The sequence below is a fragment of the Lotus japonicus genome, chromosome 6, assembly GCF_012489685.1.
Source record: "Lotus japonicus ecotype B-129 chromosome 6, LjGifu_v1.2".
Taxonomy (NCBI): Eukaryota; Viridiplantae; Streptophyta; class Magnoliopsida; order Fabales; family Fabaceae; genus Lotus; species Lotus japonicus.
In genome coordinates, this window is record NC_080046.1 from 59,243,927 (window position 1) to 59,271,849 (window position 27,923).

The following is a 27,923-nucleotide window of genomic DNA, read 5'->3' on the forward strand; positions in this document are numbered from 1 at the left end:
GGATCTGAGGTGGGTTCAGGTAAAGATGGTGGATCTGTCAAAGAAAGGGTTCTTCCATTTTTGCATCGTAGAGCCCTACACGCCAATGACGCCATGGAAGTTGAATCTGGGAGATGTCAGAGCTTAACGGAGACAGGGAGGAGCTTAACAGACGTGCGTTAGTTTTTTTTATTATTACTGTGACCTGGATTAATAATACAAGTGTTATATTTTAAGTGGTCAACAGTAAAAACAGCACTTAAGGTACTGTATCTAAGTTTTCCCCCGTTTAATACTGATCAATCATAGGGAAAATATTCAATTTCACAAACCCTACATTCGGATTATATATACCCCCCTCATGTGACATTTCTCCTCCATCATTCCCAGCATTTTCCATCATTCCTTGCATATTTCAAATTAATCTCCTTTTTTATGGCTTCAAGTGTAACGCCCCGATTTCTCGAGTGTCACACAGTAACCAATCATCACCATTTTCGTAAAGAATTTTCGCCGTTCAATTAATTAATCTTTAATTAATGACAAATGTTTATTAATTGCGAAACTCTTGAAAGATTAACTTTTACAAATCTCGCGGAAGTAAACATCATCCCAAAACATTTGAATTAAATAAAATAAGCATGAAACTTACGTCTAAAACCAAAGTAAATTACATCAACTTTATTTATCCAAATGAAAACAAAATAATTGTTCAATGCTTCCCGAACACGGTACTCTCAACCCAAAGAGAAAATGGATGTCTCTCAACCCAACCCTATTCCTTGGCCTCTTCCTCTTTATCTTCTTCCTCTTCATCAGAAGTGTAGTCGTCATCTGGTAGTTGCTCGTCACGGAGTATCAGCTCCCAAGAATGCGTCGTCACCGTTATCTTCACGACCATCTACCCCCGCAAATAAACATATAAACAAATAGTGCAAGGGTCAGGTTACAAATCAAACATGAATACACATCTCACATCACATATTATCTCTTACTTTAATAGGATATCATAGAACAGTTAGTCACCTAGGTATTTGGTTAAACTAACGATCCTCACTTTACACAACCACCTCAACACCTTGTTCAATCTCGAACATCCGCAGATGCACAATCACAAGGGGACCAACACAGTCAACCCAAGTCACGTGGAGACCAACACAATCAATCCACAAATCTTAGGGAGACCAACACACTATCCCATGACTCAATCATGGTTATCACGTGGAGACCAACACAGACAATCCACAAATTCACCCTCGCGTGCAAGTAGCCGTTTGTCTCTAACGACACCATCGTTCTCATGGTCCATAGCCTACTCTTAGAACTATTTCCCATAAATCACATCACACTACTTGCAAGCGATTAATCACATCTTAATCTCATGTCACTAAGTTAAGCAACAATAATCACGATCTCATAAGCCTCATGCAAGAATCATATCATACAAGTCTCATAGAAAATAGAATTTCACTTTTCACATGTCATCATGCTAATCAACAATCACTTAAGCATATTATCACACATAGTCACATATTCTCATGCATCACACAAAAATCAGCAAGTAATCATGGGTTTCATGTATATGATCATAAGGCAACAAACATATTCACAATACTCAGGCAAACACATGAAAGATCACAACTTTTCTCAAAGATTTTCATGGCAAAACCTAAGCTTCTACCCTTTTCCTAAACCAGCCCTTACCTTTGCCTTAAACTTGAGAAGAAAAGATGAAATATGAAAGATTAGGAAGATAGTCCCTTGCCCTTGATCTCCCTTGATCTCTTCTTCTTCTCTTTCTCGCTTTCTCCTTCTTCCTCTCTTTCTCGTTATTTATTTCTCTCTTACGGTCTCTCCCTCTTTTCTTTCTTTCTGTTTCAAAGTGAATGTGTGTGTGTGTAGAATAGGGTTTCTATCTCAATCTTATCACTCTTTAAAAAACTGAATTCCCCTCCCTTTTCTCTAAAATCAAAGGTAAATTCGGAATTAAAAAGTTATTATTTCAACAGAAATCGCTGGCACTGTACAGTCAGACCTTCGCTCACTAAAATTCAATTATCTTGAGCTACATACATCGGATTGACACGAAACCAGTTGGAGAATTTAGCTAACTCAAAGGGCTACAACTCTCATGATGGAAACTTCTCCAGAAAAATTCGTTAAGACCTCTTAAAAATTCATATAAAGTCACGGACGGATACTCAAACAACTCAATCTTTATTTTTGAAAACAAAATCTTATCATATCTCCTAGGATTTGAAAAAAATAAAAGATAAGACCCTTATCTTCTAAAAAAAACTGAAATCAATCAATTAAATCTCTTTTTAATAAAAAGAAACTCAATCTTTTATTAAAACATACATATTTTCACTCAATTTGTTGCAACTAACTCACAACAAATCAAAATCATATCTCTACATCACAAAAACTCCTCACTTATTATTTATTTCTAAATAATAATAATAATAATAAAATTTAGGGTCTTACATCAAGAATCAACGATCTGGCAAAGGTGGATGCCTCCAAAGAAACCTGGACAATTGTTGCCAAAGTCAGTCATCTATGGCTTAGTCCGAGCCTATATGGCTCAAAGCTACCCTTTTCAATTGACATGATACTTATGGATGACAAGGTATACTTTTTTCTTATTTAAACCTTTTTAATGTAATTTTTCTTATGCATTCGTAATTTAAAAAAGTTTGTTTATTTTTAAAATGTCAGGGCTGCAAGATTCATGCTACTGTTAGGAAGACTTTGATATATCGATTTCAGTCTTCGCTAACTGAGGGAAAAGTATACCAGATTTCCTACTTTGGTGTGGGCGAGAGCGGACGTGATTTTCGCCCGATCGAGCATCCATTCAAGATCAACTTTGATATTCAGACTTCTGTACGACTACTACCTAACAAGGCTATCAACATAACGCCGTAATCTTTCGTTCCACTTGCTGACATTATGTATAAGGACCTTGATACATCATTCCTTATAGGTATTTACTCTTCGGCAGCCTCTTGATCTTTTCAAAAATAGTAATTAATTTGTCTTAACATTTTTTTTACTTTTTTCACCAGATGTAATTGGAATTCTAACGGGCGCAAGTGGAGAACAGGAGTTCGAAAAGGATGGTACTAAACAGAAGAGGATAACTATAGAACTTGATCAAGATGGGTACACCTCATGTTCTTTGTTTATTCAAATGATCGATCCTAATTTTACCATTATGAAAATTCAATGAAAAAACTATTTTTGTGATTAGTGTTCGTGTTGAATGTGCTTTTTTCGGGAAATATGTTTCTGAGGTCATTGGTTATCTTTCATCGGTTGATGCAACCAATGCTGTCGTGGTTGTACAGTGTTGTAAGATCAAGTCATTCAAAGGTATTAATTAATTTTTCAGAAGTTAATAAGATTTGAATTATTTAAACGTGTTTTTTTTATTTTAATTACTTTTTTACAGGTAAGACTAACATTCAAAACGTTTATGGTGCTACTAAGGTCCTTTTTAATCCTCAGATTCAAGAAGCTGCCCCTCTCCGTGCTCGGTAAATTATATTCTGAAATAATTATCACAAATATTGTTGATTTATTTTAACAATCTTTTTTATAGTTAAATTATCACAAGATATAATTAAGTTTTATCTCCAATTTGCATGTGAATTACTATTTTTGAAATAAAATTGGGAATTGATTTTAAAATGGTCAGAATTGAAGTAGCTGAAGAAAAGTCAAACTTTTAATTTCGAACTTAATGTTGTTGATTCTTTTAACCCTAAAACAATCAACATTAACTACACATTTTAATTTAATTATGGTAAACTGTGAGCCTCTCTTAAATATGAGTCATTCACGGCCCACTATAAATGAATTTCCAATTAGCAAAAGCCCACAACGAGTCAGAAATTAAAAAAGAAAATAATTTTGTCATTAAATACTATTTAATTTGAAACAGAATTTGGAAGATAAGTAATTTTGGTAATGATGCTCCACGTTTTTTACAAAGTTGATCATTATTAGAAATTGTGATGCCTATACTTAACCACAAAAGCTAGCTCAAGAGTTAAGGTTTGCACAACCCTTATAAAGCTTATCTTGGCTCTATCTCTAGCCAATGTGGAACTTCTAACACACCCCAATGTGAGACTTCTAACACCCCCTCACGTCCAGGATTGAACAGACTGGAACGTGGGATCAACAACGGGTGACCCAAATATGGGAGGTCTCCACAACAAATAAATCTAGGATAGGCTCTGATACCGTATTAGAATTTGGGATGCCTATACTTAGCCACAAAAGCTAGCTCAAGAGTTAAGGTTTGCATAACCCTTATAAAGCTTATCTTGGCTCTATCTCTAACCAATGTGGGACTTCTAACAATCATGACACAAATAAAAAATCCTAAATCTAAGGGAAAAATAGACTCCACCTTTTAAGAATGATGTAAATCTGGCTATGATTGACTTTTGTAAATTTATAATGGAAGTTTTAATGTAGACAATTAAAATGGGATAACCGTCAATCATAGTTAATAGACAGAATAAATATATAAAAAAAAGAGTCACTCCATGCCCCTTCCGTGTTATGAAAGCTCTTAAATGAATATTGCAAGTGATAATAAATTCTGAAATTATCAAGTTTAAAATTAGTGTAAAAATTGATGAAATATTTATTAATATTGTAGTTTCGTAAATTTCTATAAATTATACCAAAATCTGGTTTAGAATGGCTTCAAACGCATGGATTTCTACAAACTATACTAAAATCTGGTTTAAAAAAATACAAAAGCGGAAGTAGAACAATAGAAAAAACATTACGTCTTCAACAATGATTCGTTAAAGGGTCTATGCAAAAATTTGTAAACTTTTGGATCAAAACACACAAAATATGTGAAATTTAAGAATCCAGGATTGAATTACGAACAAAGGATAAACTGAAATAACACAAACCATCAATCACAACATGATAAACTCTTCTTCACGTAACATCATCTTACGACATACCTCTGTCGTGATCGTGACATGTGGCAGAGGTAGAAATAGCAGCTATCAAATCTCTGCGTGTCCATGGTAGCTTTGTGGACTCTCAGCACCAAATCAACTCCCTTTTCTTAGAATTAGCATTAAATAAATAATAAGATAAATTAAGATAAAATCAAGAAATAAACAACCTAAATCCTAATCAAATCTAAACTTTAAAAAGGTACTAAATAAAGATAGATAAAAACTACCAAAATCTAGCAAATCACAATAAAAAACTCATAAAATCCTGAATTAAATAAAAATATGAAAATTCAATAAAAATACCATAAAAATTCATTTATACTATAAATGTAACTCAAAAATAAAATAAAATATTTCATGAAATTAAAATTAAATAAATAATAAATAAGGATAGATAAAAACTATCAAAATCTAGCAAATCACAATAAAAACTCATAAAATCCTGCATTAATTAAAAATTCGAAAATTCAATAAAAATTAATTATTATACTCTATAAATAAATGTAAAATAAAATAAAATATTTCCTGGAAGTAAAATTAAATAAATAATAAGATAAAATTAAGAAATAAACAACATAAATTCTAATCAAATCTAAAATTTAAAAAGGTACTAAATAAAGATAGATAAAAACTACCAAGTCTAGCAAATCACAATAAAAACTCATAAAATCCTGAATTAATTAAAAATCTGAAAATTTAAGAAAATTTAATTAATATACTCTAAAAGTGAATCTAAAATAAAATAAAGTATTTTCTGGATTTAAAATAAATGATAAGATAAATTAAAATAAAATTAAGAAATTAACAACCTAAATCCCAATCAAATCTAATATTAAAAATGGTATTAAATAAAGATAGATAAAAACTATCAAAATCTAGCAAATCACAATAAAAACTCATAAAATTCTGCATTAATTAAAAATTCGAAAATTCAATAAAAATTAATTATTATACTCTATAAATAAATGTAAAATAAAATAAAATATTTCTTGGAAGTAAAATCTAAAAATAAATTAAAAGATCAAATCTTATCTTTTAAAATAATATCAATCAATTATTTTAGAATATATAAAATTAAAACATATATCAATTGAAAATTATATCCTCTAACAAATTGACACGTGGAATAATTTTTATGAGAATTAATCTGAGAGCGACACGTCACTAGCTTGGCCTGTGGGAGCGACACGCCATGCTAGAAGTTGAGCTTTGTGGACCCTCAGCACCAAATCAACTCCCTTTTCTTAGAATTAGCATTAAATAAATAATAAGATAAATTAAGATAAAATCAAGAAATAAACAACCTAAATCCTAATCAAATCTAAACTTTAAAAAGGTACTAAATAAAGATAGATAAAAACTACCAAAATCTAGCAAATCACAATAAAAAACTCATAAAATCCTGAATTAAATAAAAATATGAAAATTCAATAAAAATACCATAAAAATTCATTTATACTATAAATGTAACTCAAAAATAAAATAAAATATTTCATGAAATTAAAATTAAATAAATAATAAATAAGGATAGATAAAAACTATCAAAATCTAGGAAATCACAATAAAAACTCATAAAATCCTGCATTAATTAAAAATTCGAAAATTCAATAAAAAATAATTATTATACTCTATAAATAAATGTAAAATAAAATAAAATATTTCCTGGAAGTAAAATTAAATAAATAATAAGATAAAATTAAGAAATAAACAACATAAATTCTAATCAAATCTAAAATTTAAAAAGGTACTAAATAAAGATAGATAAAAACTACCAAGTCTAGCAAATCACAATAAAAACTCATAAAATCCTGAATTAATTAAAAATCTGAAAATTTAAGAAAATTTAATTAATATACTCTAAAAGTGAATCTAAAATAAAATAAAGTATTTTCTGGATTTAAAATAAATGATAAGATAAATTAAAATAAAATTAAGAAATTAACAACCTAAATCCCAATCAAATCTAATATTAAAAATGGTATTAAATAAAGATAGATAAAAACTATCAAAATCTAGCAAATCACAATAAAAACTCATAAAATTCTGCATTAATTAAAAATTCGAAAATTCAATAAAAATTAATTATTATACTCTATAAATAAATGAAAATAAAATAAAATATTTCTTGGAAGTAAAATCTAAAAATAAATTAAAAGATCAAATCTTATCTTTTAAAATAATATCAATCAATTATTTTAGAATATATAAAATTAAAACATATATCAATTGAAAATTATATCCTCTAACAAATTGACACGTGGAATAATTTTTATGAGAATTAATCTGAGAGCGACACGTCACTAGCTTGGTCTGTGGGAGCGACACGTCATGCTAGAAGTTGTTCTTTTCTAATATATATAGATAGATAGATTTCGGGCAAACAAAAGTGATAAACTTTATTGCGAAAAGAATTTTGAAAGTTATTAATTTAAAATAATCGGCACCAATTAATTTGCACCACAATTAGTGTCACTAAAGGTAATTATTTAATATTTTCCGTTTTATTAGTTTTTAGTTATGGAAATAAATAAAAGCTAATAATTAGTGAATCAATTAAGAATATTGTGCTTAGAAATATTGATTTAATGCATTTATTTTGAAAATCAGCTTCGGTCAAACAAAATATTTGTAATTGTTGCGGAAACAATTTTAAATTTTTTTTTAGGAACTTTCGGCCATAATATGATTAACACACAATTACTGTGACAAAAGCTAATCCATAATTTCAGTTTAATTGGTTTTTAATCATGCAAACAAATAAAAACTAATAATTTAGAAAAAAATTAAGTCAGCACCTACAAATTTCATAAACAAAAAATCTATATAATGAACGGTGGTTAGCATTCTGTATTCACATACTCCATGGAACCAAGCAAGAATGGAGGTTCTGGTGAGGACAAGGCAAAGATAAAGGCAATATTATCAAATAGAAGAAATTGTGGTACTTCATCAAGTTCTTCCAACCTCAATTGTTCTACCTTAGATATCAATACCCAAGCTCTACACACACCTGCTAATTTCCAGAAAATCATTCTCAACTCCATCAAAAAGCTCTTCCAAAAATCAGACCCAACAAGTAATCAATAGCGGTGCGAAAAAACTGATGACTAAAGCACATCAGCCCCTTTCAAACGATGAAAATTCTCCAATCATTGGAAATGTATATGGTTTTTTTTGATTTATTTTTTAGAGTGGTTATAATCACTATCGTTGGTATACATTTCATTTAATTTTATAATTTTTTGTTGTGGGTTCCAGCATTATTGACAAAACTCCATCAGTGTTTTCATCTATAGCAGTACCCCCGTTATCAGTGGAAAATTACAACTACAGTACCCCATTTAATTCAAAAGAGTTTGCTGATTGGTTGCTTCAAGTGGGAGACGGAACAGTTACAACCATTGGTGAAGCCGAACCACTCATTGAGATTTCTCCAGATCTTCTTATTGAACCGTGTAAGGATCCCTTACTTGAAATAGTAAATTTTTCATATCCGAAACTTTTGATGAATTTGGAAAAAAATTCATTCTTCCAAGGAAGAGCAATCCTTGCACCAACACTTGAAAGTGTAGAGGAAATAAACAACTTTATGTTAGCTATGATTCCTGGCGATGAAACAGAGTACTTGAGTTATGATACTCCATGCAAGTCCGATGAAGATTCGGGTGTCAATGCAGAATGGTTTACATATGAATTCTTAAATGATTACAAATGCTCCGGAATCCCAAACCATCAGATTAAACTAAAAGTCGGTGTCCCTATCATGCTTATTCGAAACATTGACCAAGCTGCAGGGTTGTGTAATGGCACTCGAATGATAGTCAACGCTTTGACTAAATATATAATTGTTGCTACTGTTCTAAACGGAAACACAATGGGAGAAACAACCTTTAATCCAAGGATGAGCTTAACTCCATCTAATTCTGACATTCCATTCAAATTCCAGCGCAGACAATTCTCTATTACTTTATGTTTTGCAATAACTATAAATAAAAGTCAAGGACAATTTTTATCTCATGTTGGACTGTATTTGCCAAGGCCTGTCTTTACTCATGGACAATTATATGTTGCACTATCAAGGGTTAAATTTAGAAAAGGTTTGAAGATATTAATCCTAGATGACCAAAGAGTAGTTTCTAACACTACTCGCAACGTTATCTATCAAGATGTCTTTGAAAATGTTTGATATGTAAGTGCTGTTTTTTACTATAATTTTGTTGGGTTTATATTTTTTTAAATACCAAATCTGATATGACTTTGTTTTAATTGTTGCCAGTATAAATAAAAGTCAAGCAGCTTATTGGTCATCTAACTTGAAGGATAATTCATTTGCTATAAGGTTTGTTTTTAATTTTCAAATAATATAACAAGTTCATCTTTGTATTGCTTACAAATTATTACTGTGATATCTACTTTTTCCATTGTAGGTTATGTTGCTCAAATATTGAATTGGTAGCAAAATTCAACTTCAAGTTTGAAGTCATTATCACTGAACATGGACAACAAGTTCTATTAAGCGATCATGCTGTTGACATTTTTGTCATTTTTTAATTTGTTTGATTTTGCAACGCATTCTGTAAAAACTTGGATTTATAATATTGTTCATGTGTTGACATCAGTTGGCCATACAACAAAGTCTATTTAAATTTTTTGCGTTGGTCTATTCACATACATGATTGATCCTACTCTCTGTTATTTAGTATTCTACAAATATATCTACAAAATAAACTTAATCGCCGTGCAACGCACGGGTGAAAAATGACTAGTTTAATTTAAGACAAAACTACTTACAATGTCTTTATTTATTTTAGAAATCGGTCCAATAAGATATATTTATTTTAAATTTAAAATAAATTTCAACCTATTAGAAATGCTACTAGAAGTGCCTTAGTTTAATCAAGTGAGTTGACATAATAGTTCTAAACTTCATCAATTTCCAATTTTCGTCTATAGAAAAAAAAAAATCAGTGGCCGACCTTGTATTGCTTTGTGCCCAGATCGTGCGATGATAGATTGGTCATATAGCTAATGTGGGGAACAAAAAATGCTATTAAACCTATTCATTAAGATGAAACAATTGTTTGAGATTTTATATTAAAAATAAAAAATTTAAATCAACTTAAAAAATTAAAATTAAAATATATTTTGCCTAAAAGTGTCATAATTTTAAGAGTTAGATTACTTGAGTTAATTTATTAAAATACATAGTAGTTGATATTTTTTATTTATCAATTGAATATTTTGATGAAATATGTGACTATTTAGAATTACTTCAATTGTTAATATATTCACATTCATATTAAGTATATTTTTAACTACTACTAATTCCACTATAGTTATGTTAAAAATTCATGTTTAAATAAGTTTTTAGTCCTTACAATTACAAATATAACAAATGTTGTTTTGATAGCTCGAGTGATAAGAGCTAGGAGACATATGAGTTTGGGAGGGGAATGTTCAGGAATTAATCCCTGAAGGGTATAATTTATCTTTCGGATGTAAACAAAAAAGTCACTAAAAAAATATTCTTTAGTTTTTATTTCCTTAAAATATTCATTGTAGCATGTTTTACTCCTTGCCGTTAAATTGACTTACATAATGAAAATTCACTATTTCTACTTGGAGTTCTAGTTTTATTATTGTAGGACACACCCATATAAACATGGAAAAGTTTCGACGCTGTTGTCGATGGACATTTTTCGACCGGAGATCTGAAACAATGATGACGAACATGGCTTTCGCGGTGATGGAAGTCGTCGGCGTGGATGAGTGGGATCTCACTATATCAAATTAGATAAATAAATAAAAAAAACTCCAAGAGTAATCATTCCCCAAGTCTCATTAGCAGAACTTAACGATAATGACTGAAACAAATACTAATGTTATTTTTATAGATTAAAAATTAAGAAATAATTTTTCAGGGACCAAAAAAACATTTGCTATATATTTTCAGGGACTAAATACATAATTAAACAAAAAATATATATCTGATCGGTGACTCCACCGGTGTAATAGTTGTTCTAGTTTTCATATCATCGTCTCCGTTCGAGTTCCGGTGACTCTAGGGTTTCGATTTTTCACTCCGATCAGATATTATCTTCGATTTGTTGAAGAATGGCATCACTTTCTTCTTCAAGAACCACTACAACTATGCCCAATGCTGCTTCTGCTACTGCTGATCTCACAAAGCAATTGAGGAGCCATGAAGTCGCCATAGCCGAGCTTAACAACCTTCCTTCTTCCAGAGTATAATTCGTTCCCTCACCATTTTCTTCTCTCTCTTTTGCTTTGCGCTTCTCAAACCAATTCCAATTTCAATTTCAATGCATAGGGTTAGGGTTGGGGCTGTGTTTGAAACCATTCCTTCAATTTTGTGGCTTCTCTGTTATATTTATTGTGATTGGTGGAGTTTTTGTTCGTATGGTTTTAGCTATCTCTGTGGTACTTGATTTTGGAGCTGAATGTAGTAGCTGCTATATACAATGGTTATGAATTGGATAGATACTGATAACAGTAATAACAATAGTGAATACTAATAATTTGGGTATGTATAATGTATTATCTGAATTGTTGAATCCTTCCCCTTAGGTAGAAAACATGAATCTTTTGTCTATTGCTTGTTAGTTGTTGTAAACTTGTAAGTGTGAGTGTGACAAATCCAAGGATATCTGAGATAGGCACTTTGCAAATGACAAAGCTAGAAGCAGCTATTATTTTCTCCAATAAAATGTAAATTCACTTGCATATGTTTACTCTATTGTTTTCCCTTATTTTGCTATCAACAAAAATAAAGTGATTTCTTTTAGTTTTAGTGCATGTTTGAAAATTCTTCTATAGTCGATTCTAAAGTTAGTTAGAATCAATTTTGAGGAGAAGCTTTTTGCGAGTAGCTTCTAGGTTTTGGAATTGATAATGAGGAAAGAGAAATTGATTCAAACATACTATTACTTTGTTATTCCCCCCACTCCCTCTCGACAAGGCGAGGGAAGATGGGGGAATCTTCGGTGGCCACTAGGGTGGACCATTATTATTTTGGTCCACCGGTGCACCAGGGGGTACTTTAGACTTTGCCCCTTCCTCTCATTTTCCCTCCCCATCCCTGCCAGAGAAGAGAAGTAGCAACCACCACCTTCTTGCTTTGATTTAACGTGGTGCCAAACATGTTGTCTCTGTTTGTGATCATCATGTCCTTCCTCATGGTGGCTCACAATGAGAACTCAGCCATTTTCAATTTTCCCGCTTTTGGGCCAGACACAAACAGCATCACCTTGGAAATGCCTTTGAAACAAACGGTGTTCTGCAACTTACAAAGACTGCATACGGCGCTCCTCTGCCCAACAGTGGACGTGACAGTGTCAAAAGCCGTCGCCGAAATCGCGGGCGTTGGCAAGACCAAGACCTGCAAGCTTCTCCAACTACTCCATGTACCAGATGTGAGAAAATTCCCCTGTCTTCATCCTGACCATCCTTGTCCTTTCCACATCCCATTGTTCAAGCAAATAGCTTCTGATGAATCATCATCCAAGATTAGAAATTGATTCAATTTAAGCAGAAACACAAAATTTACAATAGAAAGAGGGGAATCCAAGAAATTCAGAGAACCCTAAATAAAAGAACAAACTGTATTTCAGGGGAAACCATCAAAACACCTAAGAAATGGTATCAACTGTATGAAATCAACATTGAACCATTAATAATTTCACAAATACACAGAAAAAAGGGATGAAATTCTGAAGAAGACGACGCAAATGGCAACCACCACCAACCACCCTTCATCATTTTCAAGCTTCCGTGCCTACCTCAAAACCGTCGCTCACACTCCCTCCCGCCTTGCTCGCCGTGCTGTTTCTGTCACCACCGGCCGCGCCGCTCACGACTACGCCGGTTCCGCCTTCAAATTATCCTACGCCATTTTCGGCCTGTGCGCCCTCCTCTCCGCCTTCTGCTACACCGAGTTCGTCGTCGACATGCCTGTCGCCGGCGGCGCCTTCAGCTACCTCCGCGTCACCTTCGCCAGTAGTGAAGGGGCCACTCGGAGAAATGGAGGCTCACAGTGCCTTCTTCCCCAACCACCGACAGTACAGTGCTTTCCAGAAGCAAGCAGAGTGAGAGAGAGGCTAGGTGTTGGATTAGGTTGAACATCCATTTACATTTATGCCCTTTTAACTTCCATTCAATCTTGACCGTTAATTCAAGGAATATTCTAAGAATCTTAGATCTAATGGTATTTGATCAATGGTCCACCCATGGACCCAAAAAAAAGTTCCCCACCCTAGTGGGAACCGGAATCTTCGTGGAAATTGTATCAAAGTTGAATTTCACTTGCATATGTTTACTCTATTGTCCATTTTTCCCCCTTACTTGCTATCAACAAAAATAAAGTGATTTCTTCTGGTTTTAGTGCATATTCTAAAGTTAGAATCAATTTTGAGGAGAAGCTTTTTGTGAGTAGCTTCTAGGTTACAAAATTGATTCTGAAGAAAGAAAACCTGATTCACACATACTATTACCCTATTAATCTATTATTCCACCAACTCTCTCTTGGCAAGGTGAGGGAATCTTGGTGGAAACTGCAAGGGTTACAAGAAAATAAATGGTTTAACTTTTCTTGCTGTAGGGTGTCTATCACAGAAATGGGAACTTGTTTTTTCGGACAACCATTCAAGCAGCAACAACATTGGAGCAGAGTAGGATTTCTTCACCTTTCACATTCTTCTCATTTATTTTCTACATCAAACATATAAGGTGCCAAAATTTTCTGATAACATTTTCTTTTCCAAATATTTTTGTTGGATAGAACAACTCGATTCAGCCAAAGCCAAGCTAAAAACTCTGAATTCCTCTTCATAGTTATATGCTAGAACTGAACTCTGGTGGTTTGGAAGTAATGCAGCATTTTCCACCGCGTTAAGGGCAATGAGCCAAGGTGACATGTTATGTCCTAGATACTCTGTATGTTATTATTAATGCATTCACACTAATGACATCATTCTAGGCTGCAAAATGAAAGTCTCATGAATACATTGAAAATTGAGATACTTTACCAATATGAAATTTTCCTTTTATGATCTTTCCGCAACTTGTAGGTCCAGGTTTTTTCAATAACTTTTCTTTGTTAGTGTTCTCATTGCTTTTTGACATTTTATTATTGTAATGTTAACCTATGATGCAACTGTAGCTTTTGAACAAATTGTCTATTTCTGGTCCACTAGTGAGGTAGGCCATATTTTTACCTTAACAAGTATACATCGTTTCAATAAAGAGAACATATAAACTGGCCCGCAAAGCAGAGATGATTTGTTCTCCAGGAATTTCTTGTTGCTCATTTTGTGTGTTAAATGATAACTAAGTTGAGTTTATGACAAAGTGTTTGTATTTCTGTCCACACACATTTCAATGTAGTTTGAATGTGTTGTTTTTGTACAATTCATGGCTCATCCTCATTGAATATAAATTAAATCGATTTTCTTTTTATGAAAAATGAGGACATTATATACATCTTAGTATATAAATACTTCAAACAAAGTTTCTTCTCTTATATTTGTGTCATCATGTCATGTCCAAACTCCAATGTTACGTGTTAAGTAAACCGAAAAATATTGTGAGATCAGAATTGAAATATTTTCATAAACTAAGTATAAGGACCACACTAGTCGGTTGAATATTTAATTGCAACGACGTTGTCAGCCTTAGAGCAATAATTGAGAAAATATGTAAGCAAATATTGACATATATAGATCCCGTTCTGTTATTTAATGTTTCCGTACAAATAAATAAATAAATCATGACATACATTCAAAGCTTATCAACACAGAGACATCATATTATTAAATATTTACAACTTTTAACAATTTCTTATAATAAATATGAGTATCCGAGGTCCATGGCAATATCTTGTTATAGCTATTTTTGGTTGTTTTGATGTCTACATGTAATTTTTCAGCGGAACTTTTAGTCAAGTTGAATTGTTTATGATATGGGGTGTTTCGTTTCCACATCATGGCATCATTAGCTTAGGCTCAAAATTATCATTTACCCAAACACACTTAAGCACTTGAGTAGTTGATTTAGGATACGTCAGATAAAAGTAAAAATTTTCTGACTAATTCAACCAAAAAGAAAGACATGTTTTTTTAATCCCAAAGACATGTTAAAAGATCTTCAATGACATGAATAAAGAGCAATCAGTGATCTTTTTATAGGCCGGGTTGCCATAGTTTTCCAACTTGTAAAAAAAGGACCTGGATTATCGGTTGTTGAGAGTTCCTTCTATGCTCATTCAGTTAAAATTTATTTAATGACTCAAATTTAAAGAATCTCAACATTCATTAAAATTATGATCCGTTCAATTAAGATCGAGCCGCTTGCATTTGTGATTAAAGTGCATTCAACAACAGAAAAGAATCCAAATGGTGTAAAAAAATCATAAATTAAACAAGCACTAGTGCTGCTAATAATTTCATTAGTGATGTCACATTTTTTTAAAGACCAAATCAACCATTTTCCTTCATAAATAAAAGTCACGTGTTAACGTTAGATCAATTGACACGAAATTGTTATAGTTTAAACAGATGTTAAAGTTTCAACTTTCAAGTCTTCATAAAGTAAATGTCGGAGTTTCAAGTCTTATGAATGCTGATGTTGGTGTGTAAAATACTCTAATACAAAAAGTTTTACTTCTCATAACGATTCTACCAACTTAAAAAAGATTTAATGAGTGGAGGACACCTTATAGGTTAAGAAATAGAAATGAAAGTGACATTAGAAGTAAAATATAGCCATATATTATCATGATGACTTATGTTAACAGTGGTCCTGAAAAGCAATGAAAATAGATTAAACTCATATGGTTGTTGTTGTTGTTATGAGTGAAGAACGAGCGGTGCGGTGACGCCATTGTGAACGCAAGCAAACCCCAGCTGAGAACACTGACGCCATCTCTGTCGTCACCCAAACCACTTCATCATCTTCTCATCCACAACACTCTCTCTCAAGTTACGCGTAAACTTGTTCTCTCTCTCTCTCTCTAGCTTTCTCTCTCTAACTTTCTCTCTCCTCCTCCTATGAATGAATGAAAACGATAACCGAACCTTCGTTGGTGTCTGTCACAGTGTGTGTCCTTGACCAGCATCACTGTTCCTTTTCCCATTCTCATTCTACTGTCCCCCTCCCATTTCCTCGTTTTTGATGCTTTGACTTGCATCCTTACTTTCTCTCTCTATCTCTTCTGTCATTCTGATTCTCTTTTCCTCTGGGCTTCATCCAAGTTGGATTTGGATCGATCTGGTGGTAAAGCTTCTAAGTTTAGTTTTCTGGGGTGTGAGTTTTCAATGAAACTTGTATAGTTTAAGGGCAATTTTTTTTGTTTTTAATGTTATAGTGATTTTGGTTATTCAATTTGGGATTAGTTTCTGGTTTGGCTTCATTATTATGATGTTCTGGTGGCTCTGGAAATTTAAACAGGAAGCTTCTTGACCCCAGTTTTGCAGACATACCAATACTTCTGTTATAGAATCTGTTTTTTTAGTTTTTGTCTTTGATATCAATAGTGGGTCTTGTAATTTACACAGCATATATAGTTTTCTATTTCTAGGCTGCTTTTTTTGATTTTTAGGTCTTGGCTGGAAAATTCAAGGTCTCATTTATCATATCCCACCAATATATGTTGTAATTACTATTTTTGGGATTCTATCTGAGAGGGGGAGCTTTGAAGTGTGAAGCTTTTTGAGTTTCTGATGTTAGTAGATATGGTATAGGTTCATATAGGTTTTCATTTTCAACTTGATTAATGGCTCTTTCGGCCGAACCCTCGTCGTCGTTGAGCTTCACGTCATCTTCCCATTTATCAAATGGCTCTGTTAGCCACAATATGGGAACTACTAATGGCTCTGATCCTGGACCTAACCTTGATGTTATCAGTTTGAGTAAGCTTAGCTCTAACTTGGAGCAGCTTTTGATAGATTCTGATTCTGATTATAGCGATGCTGAAATTATTGTGGAGGGGGTCGCGGTTAGGATTCATCGATGTATTCTGGCTTCTAGGAGTAAGTTTTTCCATGAACTATTCAAGAGAGACAAAGGGTCATCAGAGAGCGGAGGGAAATCGAAGTATTGCATGAGTGATTTGTTGCCTTATGGCAAGGTTGGATATGAAGCCTTCCTCATATTCCTGGGCTATGTATATACTGGTAAACTTAAACCCTCTCCAATGGAGGTGTCTACTTGTGTTGACAATGTGTGTGCCCATGATGCTTGTGGGCCTGCAATAAACTTTGCTCTGGAGTTGATGTATGCCTCTTCCATTTTTCAAATACCAGAATTGGTATCACTTTTCCAGGTAAGCATTTCAATGTATGATGGCATAATTGAACACCGTATAACGCATATCATTTAGCTAACCATTTTAATATATGTTCATTATGTATCAACCTCAGTAACGTACAACTTAGCCTGTTAATTTCCCAGAACATGTGAACCTACATATACGTCAGATAGAGTAGTAGTGCTCCAATGTAAATGCTTTCCTTTTCTGAAACAAAATCAATTATAGTTATTAGATCCAGTTTTTACATTTGTTGATTCTTAAGGAGTATGCAATTGAACTCTGTAATAAATTGACCTTATATCTTGCTTTGTTTAGGTACATCTTTTGTACTGGCATCTTATGCGTTGGGGCATAGTATCTTTTTAAATGATTGAATTCAATAACTTCACTTGTTCTGCTAAATCTTGAGAAGTTGCAAATTAATTTCACATAAAAAATTACTAGCAATATTGTATCTGATTAGGCTTAAGGGTTGAGGAACTAATTCATGCTTTAAATTTTGCAGCGACGTCTTCTTAACTTTGTAGGAAAGGCGCTTGTAGAAGATGTCATCCCAATCCTCACACTTGCTTTCCAATGTCAATTGAGTCAACTTGTCATTCAATGTGTTGACAGGGTGGCACGATCAGACCTAGACCAGATCTCAATCGAGAAAGAGCTTCCCCTTGAGCTCTCAGAAAAAGTTAAATTGCTGCGCCGCAATCCTCAGCAAGATGCTGAAAATACTGTAAATGATGCTTCTGAAGTGGAAGCTTTGTCTCTGAAGCGGATCACTAGAATTCACAAGGCATTGGGGTCGGATGATGTAGAGCTTGTTAGACTTCTTTTGGACGAGTCAGACATTACTTTAGATGAAGCAAATGCTCTCCATTATGCTGCAGCGTACTGTGACCCCAAGGTTGTTTCTGAGGTACTTGGTTTAGGTCTGGCTAATGTTAATCTTCGGAATTCTCAGGGTTACACAGTGCTTCACATTGCTGCCAAGCGCAGAGAACCTTCCATTATAGTATCTCTTCTTACAAAAGGGGCTTGTGCATCAGATTTAACTTTTGATGGTCAGAGTGCTGTTAGTATTTGTAGGAGGTTGACTAGGCCAAAGGATTACCATGCAAAAACAGAACAGGGGAAAGAAACAAACAAAGATCGGATATGCATTGATGTTCTTGAAAGAGAAATGAGGCGGAATCCATTGGCTCGGGATACTGCTATCTCTTCACAAACAATGGCTGATGATCTCCACATGAAGCTATTATATCTTGAGAACAGAGGTATTGTGTCATGGATAATATTCTTTTAGCTCCTTGCTTATGTTGTATGCATTGTTGTCAGGGGTCCAGCCTTTAGAATTTGAAATGCACAGTTTTCATTTTGTTGGGTGAAAAGTTCTGAAAACTGAGTCACTTTTTTAGTCTTTTATACTGGAGATAGTTATGACTTATGATATAGGATTGCAGTTCATTTGTCTCTAACCAACTTTGCATACATTCCAAAGCACAAAATGTAGAAGTAAGAATTTCTTTCATTGTGTGGAAAATACTTTCAAGTTGCCTATATTTACATTCTTCTTGTCTTTCCACATGCTAGGAATTTTTGTGCTAAACACCACTTAGAGAGGTATATGTTGTGAATTTTTGGGGTTTGGATTGTTTTGTTGACTACTTGTGTGAATGGATCTCAGAACTAACCAGTTGAGCTACCACCTATATTGATTTTTGTTGTTTAACAGTTTGTGTCACCGATTCTATGTAATATAGGGAAGACTTTATGTAAATACAAGATATAATTTGAGTTGGAATTTGGAAACGGAAATATTCGCAAGTTACCGATAATCTCCACATCAAAGTTTCAGCGTTCCAAAATTCTGGTTGTTTTGGATTTTTAAATGAAGAATTCTTTATAATTCTTTGGAGAATATATTAAGGCTACAACAAAGGGACAATTATCTATAATCAAATTATTATTGTGCTTTAGGGTTCTTAAGTTATATATTTCTTTAACCAAAATAGAAAACAAGATGCACCCTAACTTAAGATATACGACTGTTCCCTTGGTAACAGGGGGTGTTAAATGAATAAGTTGGATGTGTAGAAGAGTGCAAGTTTTAGATGAATAGTACTATGGCCCCGACTAGGGTTGTGTGGTTTAGTTTACATCAAATGTGCTACTGCCAAGTCCTGATTGTGATTAATTTCTTGCATGCTGTATTGTATCTGATAATAATTAATTGGGCTTTGGCTGAGGATGAGTTATGTAGAGTGATGTAGTTTCTTAAACTCATTGTTTTATATCTGTAGCAAAATGCCTTGGAGGGATGGTCATGTTGACATGAATATTTTCGTAATTCCAGTTTTAATGCAAGCACTAGTTAAGAAAAAAAGTTTGATGAGTCTTAAGTGTAGAAGCCTTGAGACCAGTTTCTTATGGTTGAAAGAAAGAGAAGCTGGTTTTGTGATATACTTATATGTTTTATAGTCCTGTCTTTTTTTATGCTGCCTACTGAATTCTCTAATGAGATCTGCTGAATGTTGTTTTTAACTGAGTATAATGTGTTCATGGAATATTTTATTGAGTATTGGCGCCTACTGCAGTGGCTTTTGCAAGACTATTCTTCCCTTCAGAAGCCAAACTAGCAATGGACATCGCACATGCTGAGACAACATCCGAGTTTGCCGGTCTTTCAAGATCAAAAGGTTCAAATGGAAACTTAAGAGAGGTTGATCTCAATGAGACTCCCATAATGCAGAACAAAAGACTTCTTTCTAGGATGGAAGCCCTTATGAAAACAGGTAATTTCTGTCATTGTAAAATTCAATTTCCTATAACCTTTTGTTGTAACTAAACAAGCAGAAATTGTGGCTACGCTTCGGACCCGGATTGGCTGCAGTTATTTTTTTGACGCAGTCACTGCAGTCACTCAAAATGAGCCATTGGATTCAGATCGGACAGTTCATATTTGATTTCGGTGAATAGGATATAAATATATGTTAAAAGCATGTCCCGTCTGAACTTATCCAAATGGCTAGTGTTTGTGACTGCAGTTCTGTCAATAGCAGTAAATCCAAATCCCTTGAAATTCTCTAGCTAGTGCCATGTTGAGTATTTTCCTGAGTCTGATACCAAGTATCTTGTGTGTTGTTTTGGTCGTGGTGGTCGCAGTGGAGATGGGGCGGCGGTACTTTCCTCATTGCTCAGAAGTGCTAGATAAGTTCATGGAGGATGATTTGCCAGACTTATTCTACCTTGAAAAGGGTACCCAAGAAGAGCAGAGAATAAAGAGGAAGCGTTTCATGGAGCTTAAAGATGATGTCAACAAGGCTTTCAACAAGGACAAGGCTGTGTTTAGCCGCTCTGGGATTTCATCTTCATCTTCCTCATCATCCCTCAGAGATTCTCTATATTACAAGGCCAGAAAAGTGTGAAAAAGCTTTAGTGTCTTTGTTTATAGCTTAAGGTTATAACTTCCAACTCATCTGTATAATGGTGAAAGCAGAAATAGTGATCTCTTGCTATGTTGTAATCAATATGCTTTTTGAAAATAATCTCCATCACCTCATGTTAGTTGATAAATGTATGTTATAAATTTTGAGAAAGAAATAAAATATATAAGATCGACCATTAGTTAAATGGAGTCTTACAACTATTGCAATTATTTTCAGTCTCTTTTTTAGTCGTGCATTTACAAGTTATTAGTAAATCATTTGTTGACAGAATTGGTTGGAATTCGAGTAGTGAGTAAATCCAACTCATACAACAATACAACATACCAACAAGGTCTTCCTTTAGTGGTGGCAAGCTAGACCCTCTTAAGAGGAAGACACAAGTTTGAACTTGAGAATAGTCACTTGTTGGAAAAGACTATCCTGAACTAGATGAGTTTTGCTCTTAAAGAAGATGGAGACCGAAAAAAAAACACCAACTCTCACACAACATAAACCAATTCATATTTTTTTAGCGTCAAGTTACAGCAAGAAACACGTCTAATTAACTAATTAACTGACAAAAGATTGAGTCATTGTACCTGAGGTATAGTCATTTGTGCATGAAATGTTTATTGATTAGAGATATGATCAAATAAATGTTTATAAATGATAGATGAACTATCACCCCTAAATTAGCTTTTTGCTCTGAGTTGGACTTACCCAAACTCAAATATGGTATCAGAATTTATCATAAGACCCCGTTTGAAAGAGCTTATGTAAACAGTTTATGACCCATCATAAGCTGTTTTGAGCTTATTTTCATAAGCTACTCATGATAGCTTATGAAAAAGAGCTTATACTTATATATAACTTATTTTCAATTTATTTCAATAAATTTTTAAAAATAGCTTATGAATAAGCGCTTATGGTCGCTTATGACCATAATGTTTTCCCAAACGGGACCTTATTTGTTACCGACAAATGTTCATTGATGTAAATTTCACATTCTAGAGTTTCAATGCCGCCCCACTGTGAGATTAATTATATTTCTAGATTTCAATTGTAAAGCATAGATCTTCATACAAAGGGAGGAAGTTTCAAGTCTAATGACTTCTTCTCGAGTTACAACATCTCTCCCCTCTAATTTTTTTTTTTTCCTTTTTTTTCCTATTTCGTTTGAAGATATCAACCATGGTGGGTGTCGATGCTGTATGAGTTGCCGACATGTTCACGACCAAGATAACTGAACGACTTTGGTTCTATAGTTACTCGGCTGTGTCAACGATTTTATATCGAACCGTCCGAGCTTTACCCATCTCCACCGAGCCAGTTGCATAGCTCATCCAAGTGACGGCTCGAACCGGCCATACAACCGAGTTATGGTCAAATTGGTCGGACTGGGCGGTCCTAGCCAGTTTTAATAACACTGGCATGCATTGCTCATTATAAACAATTATATTAACTTTTTTTTTTGATGTCAATTGCATATTTAAACTTAGAGAAGTCAAACAATAAAGCATTAGAATCAGAACTAACCAAAGCCACACTACGTATGTGGTAAAAAGCAGCACAAGTGCACGGGCTGATGGACCCAGCTCATTGGTAGCAGAATATAAAATGAAGTTTACCAAGTTTAATAAAAGTACTGTGTTGTCGTTGGAAATAAAAATATTGCTAGTGTTTTATATTTAAAAATATTTTATTCTTGGGCATAAGAGAATACTTGTTTTATTGCAATAGTTTATTCAAAAAAGTACTTTTCTGTATAATTAAATTATGATTGCAAGTGGTTATTTATAAATCATAATTGTGCCCGTGATAAAGCCATGGTTGTTAGGTGAGAAGCAGCTCACTTTCCTTTAAATTTCGATGGTAAAAGATCCTTGTTTCCTTCAATAGATTTACTCAAATAAGCCACCAAGATTTAATAAGGGTAGGTTTGTTTTTACTTCAAACGACATTCACCTCCAACCTTATAAAATTCTTACTTTCAAATTTTGTTCCCAATTTCCAAAGAAAAATGAATATGCTTCTAATCTAAACCAAACATGATCTTAGTTGTAGAGAATTTATGCAAAGTATCTCTTGTAAAATGAATTGCCGACTAAATTATTGCCAACTCATTTCTATTTTTGTCATATATGCATGTTTGATTTACCATATTCAATAGAATTTGAGGTGTCATCTCAATAATTTATGTTCTATACACTCTATCAACTTTTGTATTTATACATAATTTAATTTAATTTTGATGGTTCCATGGTGACTTGTTGGTTTGGATAATCTCTAAATATTAGATACCAAACAGTCCCAGGCTCAAAACTGGCAAAACAAAGATCTAACCAAACAATTTAATTTAATTTTCGTTATTAAAGTCAATGGTACAAGAATGACATTAACTACCACTTAGATTACTTAAAAGAGCTATTTGAAAATGCTGGTAATTGAATAGGAAATGAGATTTTTAATAATTCTTTTGAAATATATAGTATATATATATTCAACTCCCATTGTTATCATTAATACATAAAAAATGAGTTCATGTGTGTGGATTTCCATTACATTAACTTAAAAGTCCTTTTTATCTAAGTTTATGATTATATTCCATTACTCCTATGTGTAATCTAGATACAGTTTGGTCCAAAAGCTCCCTGGCATATACAGAACAGAACTTTAAACTTTAAAATATAGCTCAAAAGATTCACCACTCACCAAATCCAACCCCTTCCTTGTCTTCATTGCTGTGCCACTGTATTTACCTTTAGTAATCTAGCTGTTTGTTTTATCTTTCTATTTGTTTTCAGTTCCAGGAATGCCATTGAACTTCTTCTTGCTTCAAACTTCTCTTTCAACCACCAACACATGGCTTCCCTTGGAGAACTAACCTCAGCAGAAAGAAGAGGCTTAATCCACCACTCAGAGAGGCCACAACACAAACTTCCACAACAACATGAGAAAAAACCACTCCCTTCATACATCTGTCATGATCCAAAAAGCCTTGCTTCCTCAAGAAGAGGGTCTTCTTCATCTGAATTCAAAAGAGCTGGTACAGCTTCAGAAAGATCAAATACCAAGTCATTGGTGTCTTCTTCAGATGCTAGAATGGATGAAGGTGCCATTAGAGCAGTGATTGCTATCCTCAGTGGCTACATAGGAAGATATGTGAAAGATGAACATTTCAGGAAAACAATCAGAGAGAAGTGCTTTTCTTTCTTGGACAAAAGAAGAAGAAAGGATTCAGGTAATGAGATTTTGTTGAACATGGAATTGGGCATGGAGAAAGTTAATAAATTAGTAGAAGATCATGGAACAAAGAAACAACAAGTGACAATGATGAAGAGCTTAAGGAACTCCGTTGAGCTTTTAACTAAGGTTGCTTCAACCTGTGGTGTACATGATTCTCATGTCTCTGCTTGTTCTCACCTATACTTGGCAATTGCTTACAAGCTGCAGAGAAATGACAAGGTTTCCTCTAAGCATTTACTGCAAGTGTTTTGTGATTCTCCAAGTTTTGCAAGAACCTACCTGCTTCATGATTTGTGGGAGCATTTGTTTCTTCCCCATCTTCTCCATCTAAAGATTTGGTACAGCAAGGAGCTTGAGTTCCTCTCAGATGAAGGTGAGAAGGAAAAGAAAATGAAGGTGTTGAGCAAAGTTTACAATGAGAAAATGGATAATGGAACTTCTCAATTTGCTTTGTACTACAAGCAATGGCTTAAAAATGGGACTAGTGAGGCTCCTCTTCCTGTTGTCTCCTTGCCATCAAGGCTAAGTTACAGATTATCAAGAAGAAGGTCTTCAGATTCCTTCATTTCAAACACCTCAATCAATCAAAATTTGTAAGTCATATCCACATCTTTATATAAGAAACTAATATATCCGTGTGGTAGTTATGTGATCTTGTGCTTTGGTTCTCTGCAACAGATACAAGACAGTGTTTGGCCTCAATCTAAGTCGGCAACCTACCGGTCTCAGTGACCGAAATGGCGTGTTGACAACTAGCACAGGCTTTGAGATTGATGAAAAATTGCATGGAGATGAACACAAATGCAGTTTGGTTCAGGTTAGTTTCAGTGCCATCAGTTCATAGATGAAAATCATCTAATTATAATTAAAAATTGAATTTCAGAAATTTATAGCATCTTTGGCTCAACTTCTCTTTCCTCTGAAACAATTCTTGCACCAAAAGCTACTCACAGAAGCCTATGCACAAAATTTTGACTTCAGAATCAACTACAGAAGGTTTCCAAATTAATCTCCTCTCTCACTCTTGTCAGGAAGAAGACAGGACCAGGATATCTTTTGGAAGATCACCAAAACAAATTGATAAGAATCAAGCTCAATTATGGCCAGTGTCACAGAGATCGGACTATTTTCAGTACTTTTCTTGCAGGTTCATACCAACTGAAAGATTGGCAAACAACAGCTATAGATCCAAGAATTCCTCAAATGTTCTTGCAAATGACTTTATTGGAGCTATCACAACTATATCTTCATCAGATATTCTAAGCGAATGTGAATTCGCGGTTCGTGTGGTCGCCAAAGCTTGGTTGAACTCTCCTGGTGATCCTCTCATTGTAGAAGCACTAACCCAACCCAATGTAGTTGAAGCTATCCTAGAGGTGTTGTTTGCCTCAACTGAAGATGAAATTCTGGAATTGATTATATCAATTCTAGCAGAATTGATACAAAGGAATGTTGCTATTAGACAAATTATACTGAATTCTGATCCACAATTAGAAATATTTGTGAGACTTCTTAGAAGCACTAGTCTTTTTCTAAAAGCTGCAGTTCTGCTTTATCTGTCAAAGCCACAGGCAAAACAGATGCTATCATCAGAATTTGTGCCACTAGCACTTAGAGTGTTGGAATTTGGAGACAAATTGCAGACCCTCTTCACAGTACAATGCAGTCCTCAAGTAGCAGCATTTTACATATTGGACCAACTTCTTACTGGTTTTGATGAAGATAAGAACTTGGAGAATGCAAGGCAAGTTCTTTCACTTGGGGGGTTGACCCTTCTCATGAGAAGAATTGAAGAAGGAGAGGTCCATGAGAGAAACAATGTTGCGTTGATGATTTCATGTTGCATTAAAGCTGAAGGAAGCTGTAGGGTTTTTTTAGCTGAAAATATAAATACAACTTCATTGCTTGAACTCATTGTTCTTGGGAGCAAACAAAGTTCCAATGGTTATGCCTTGTATGTGCTAGCTGAGTTGCTCTACTTGGATAGGTATGTTACGCGGAGCATGTTTGGATGCGGACCAAAGCACTTATTGGAGCTTATCTAGTGTTATTTTCTAGTAGATAATCTCCAATAAATGCTCTTTAGTACGTATCCAAATGGGCTCTCCAGAGATGTTTTCTTGTTTTTCTTTTGGTTTGGTTTTTTCTTGTTTTTCTTCAATCTGGAAATGCTAAGAATCTTTTGGAATCATGCCAGAAGAAGCAAGATATTAAATTTCTTAAGAAGACTCAAAGATGGATGGGGTGGCCTAAACACAATGCATATTTTCTTCATTTACCTTCAGAAGGCTCCACCAGAAGAAAAGCCTTTAGTTGCAGTGATATTGTTGATGCTTGATCTTATGGTAATTCATTCAACTTATTAGATCTATTGGTTATGCACAGTTATCTAACTTATGTGAATTTCATAATTTCTAGGTTTAATTGCATTTCATTTTTCCTAGCAAATTTAGTCCCTAATTTTTTGTAATTGTAATCTCAAATTATCAAATTGATTTTAATATCTTGAATAGTTGACAAATGCAATAGCAGTTGTGTTGCAGGAAGATCATTTCAAGGGAAGCTTATATAGAGCAGAAGCTATTGAAACAGTAGTATCTGCTTTAAATTGTCAACTATGTAATGATAGAGTTCAACAGCAATCAGCCAGAGCTCTACTCTTGTTAGGAGGCCACTTTTCATATACAGGGGAGTCATTAATGGAAAAAGTGCTTTTGCAAAAAGTAGGTTTCCAAGAAACTTGCTTAGAAGATTCATTTCCTCCTGGCAAGGAAATGGTTGTTTATGATTCAATTCACAGGGTAAGCTTTGGTTAAAATAATAATTATGCGATTCATGCATGTTTAGAACATTTTCTTTTTTCCCGGAATGAATTCTGGCACTCAGAAGTTGCTACACTACTTAGAGAAGTTATTCTCCATAATTAAATTTGTCTTCAGAAATCAATTGTATAAGGATCTCTAAACAGGCATATAATTTTTAGTAGGCTTGTCTTTTACTTCACGCATGCGAACATGCTTCTAGCACTTATGGTTTCACTATTTAGCACTTCAAAATTACTGATCAAATGTATGTCTTTGACTAGAATAAGGAGGAAGAAGAAGCTGAACTTTGGCAAAAAAGAGCAGCATGTGTCTTGTTTGAAAGTGGAAGCAAGAAATTGCTATCAGCACTTGCAGATTCTTCAGCCAATGGCATCGCATGTTTGGCGCATGCGAGCCTTATAACTATTTCATGGATGAGCAGCTACCTCAACTTAGTTGAAGATAGAAATTTGCCACCAATGGCTTTCTCAATCTTAGCACCCCAGCTGCTACAATCCTTGAATTATGATAATGATGTTGAGAAAAGAGTGCTAGCTTCATATTCATTGCTATGCCTTATTAAAAATTCAGGTATGCCAAACTTTACCTTTTAATTGCAATTTTATATCATGTTTTAACTTTTCTTTCATTTACATTTGTACTTAGTTTTGACATATTGCTTGCAGGATGTGTTTCTGTCCTACCATCATTGAATAAAGATTCACTCAGACATCTCAGAAATCTCTCCCTAGTGACATGGACTGCCAATGAACTCATTTCAATTGTCTCAAAAAGCAGCTTGGAATTAAGTCAATGATGAGCAAGTTTCATGTTAGTTGAATCTTAGTGTGTATTTGAATACCAGTTAAGTGCAACAGATTTATCCAATTCTATAAGAGTTTCATTCACTTTTTGTCTCAAAGTGAGTGCTAACTACTAATACCCGTTTGCATTGGTTCAGACGGGTAACCAAACATAGCCTCATCTGTTTTCTGTCTTTCATGCAAGTGTGATTGTAAGCTAGCATCCTTGAGTTTTGTATAGTTAATTTGATTGAAAGGGAATATTTCTACCAAAAGAAACCTATGATAGTTTATGATTTCATTGTCTTAAAAGCTTGCTTAGCCAAAGAAAGAAACTACAGAAAAGGAGG

At 33.9% G+C, this 27,923-nt stretch overlaps 4 protein-coding genes across 4 annotated transcripts; all 4 read left to right on the forward strand.

The window, feature by feature from the left end:
• Positions 1-2,599: 2,599 nt before the first annotated feature.
• LOC130725664 (uncharacterized) lies at positions 2,600-9,527 on the forward strand. The gene is made up of 8 exons (XM_057576873.1): positions 2,600-2,611; positions 2,701-2,906; positions 3,051-3,104; positions 3,236-3,357; positions 3,437-3,521; positions 8,235-8,771; positions 9,253-9,315; positions 9,404-9,527. Exons 1-8 carry the CDS (start codon positions 2,600-2,602, stop codon positions 9,525-9,527), a joined length of 1,203 nt encoding a protein of 400 aa, XP_057432856.1.
• Positions 9,528-10,974: 1,447 nt separating this feature from the next.
• Positions 10,975-14,217, forward strand: LOC130726552 (uncharacterized). The gene is made up of 3 exons (XM_057577834.1): positions 10,975-11,222; positions 13,594-13,663; positions 13,774-14,217. Exons 1-3 carry the CDS (start codon positions 11,091-11,093, stop codon positions 13,824-13,826), a joined length of 255 nt encoding a protein of 84 aa, XP_057433817.1. The 5' UTR covers positions 10,975-11,090; the 3' UTR covers positions 13,827-14,217.
• A 1,626-nt stretch (positions 14,218-15,843) lies between these two features.
• On the forward strand, positions 15,844-20,925 carry LOC130726551 (BTB/POZ domain and ankyrin repeat-containing protein NPR1-like). Its single transcript, XM_057577833.1, has 4 exons — positions 15,844-17,313; positions 17,807-18,569; positions 19,890-20,087; positions 20,458-20,925. The coding sequence occupies exons 1-4, from the start codon at positions 16,765-16,767 to the stop codon at positions 20,718-20,720; spliced, it is 1,773 nt and encodes a 590-aa protein (XP_057433816.1). The 5' UTR covers positions 15,844-16,764; the 3' UTR covers positions 20,721-20,925.
• A 2,304-nt stretch (positions 20,926-23,229) lies between these two features.
• On the forward strand, positions 23,230-27,869 carry LOC130723109 (putative E3 ubiquitin-protein ligase LIN). Its single transcript, XM_057574062.1, has 7 exons — positions 23,230-24,559; positions 24,645-24,783; positions 24,998-25,953; positions 26,164-26,311; positions 26,510-26,767; positions 27,052-27,361; positions 27,457-27,869. Exons 1-7 carry the CDS (start codon positions 23,583-23,585, stop codon positions 27,585-27,587), a joined length of 2,919 nt encoding a protein of 972 aa, XP_057430045.1. The 5' UTR covers positions 23,230-23,582; the 3' UTR covers positions 27,588-27,869.
• The last annotated feature ends 54 nt before the right edge of the window (positions 27,870-27,923 follow it).

Bases quoted from the DNA above. Each gene is read 5' to 3' on its own strand.
- LOC130725664 (XM_057576873.1), top strand. The intron at 3,358-3,436 runs GTATTAATTAAT...ACTTTTTTACAG, and splicing joins TAAGATCAAGTCATTCAAAG to GTAAGACTAACATTCAAAAC. The intron at 8,772-9,252 runs GTTGTGTAATGG...AATTGTTGCCAG, and splicing joins AACATTGACCAAGCTGCAGG to TATAAATAAAAGTCAAGCAG.
- LOC130726551 (XM_057577833.1), top strand. From the start codon at position 16,765: ATGGCTCTTTCGGCCGAACCCTCGTCGTCGTTGAGCTTCACGTCATCT. The intron at 17,314-17,806 runs GTAAGCATTTCA...TAAATTTTGCAG, and splicing joins AATTGGTATCACTTTTCCAG to CGACGTCTTCTTAACTTTGT. The intron at 20,088-20,457 runs GTAATTTCTGTC...TGGTGGTCGCAG, and splicing joins GGAAGCCCTTATGAAAACAG to TGGAGATGGGGCGGCGGTAC.
- LOC130726552 (XM_057577834.1), top strand. From the start codon at position 11,091: ATGGCATCACTTTCTTCTTCAAGAACCACTACAACTATGCCCAATGCT. The intron at 11,223-13,593 runs GTATAATTCGTT...TTCTTGCTGTAG, and splicing joins ACAACCTTCCTTCTTCCAGA to GGTGTCTATCACAGAAATGG. The intron at 13,664-13,773 runs GTAGGATTTCTT...TTTGTTGGATAG, and splicing joins AGCAACAACATTGGAGCAGA to AACAACTCGATTCAGCCAAA.
- LOC130723109 (XM_057574062.1), top strand. From the start codon at position 23,583: ATGGCTTCCCTTGGAGAACTAACCTCAGCAGAAAGAAGAGGCTTAATC. The intron at 24,560-24,644 runs GTAAGTCATATC...TCTCTGCAACAG, and splicing joins ACCTCAATCAATCAAAATTT to ATACAAGACAGTGTTTGGCC. The intron at 26,768-27,051 runs GTAAGCTTTGGT...GTCTTTGACTAG, and splicing joins TTTATGATTCAATTCACAGG to AATAAGGAGGAAGAAGAAGC.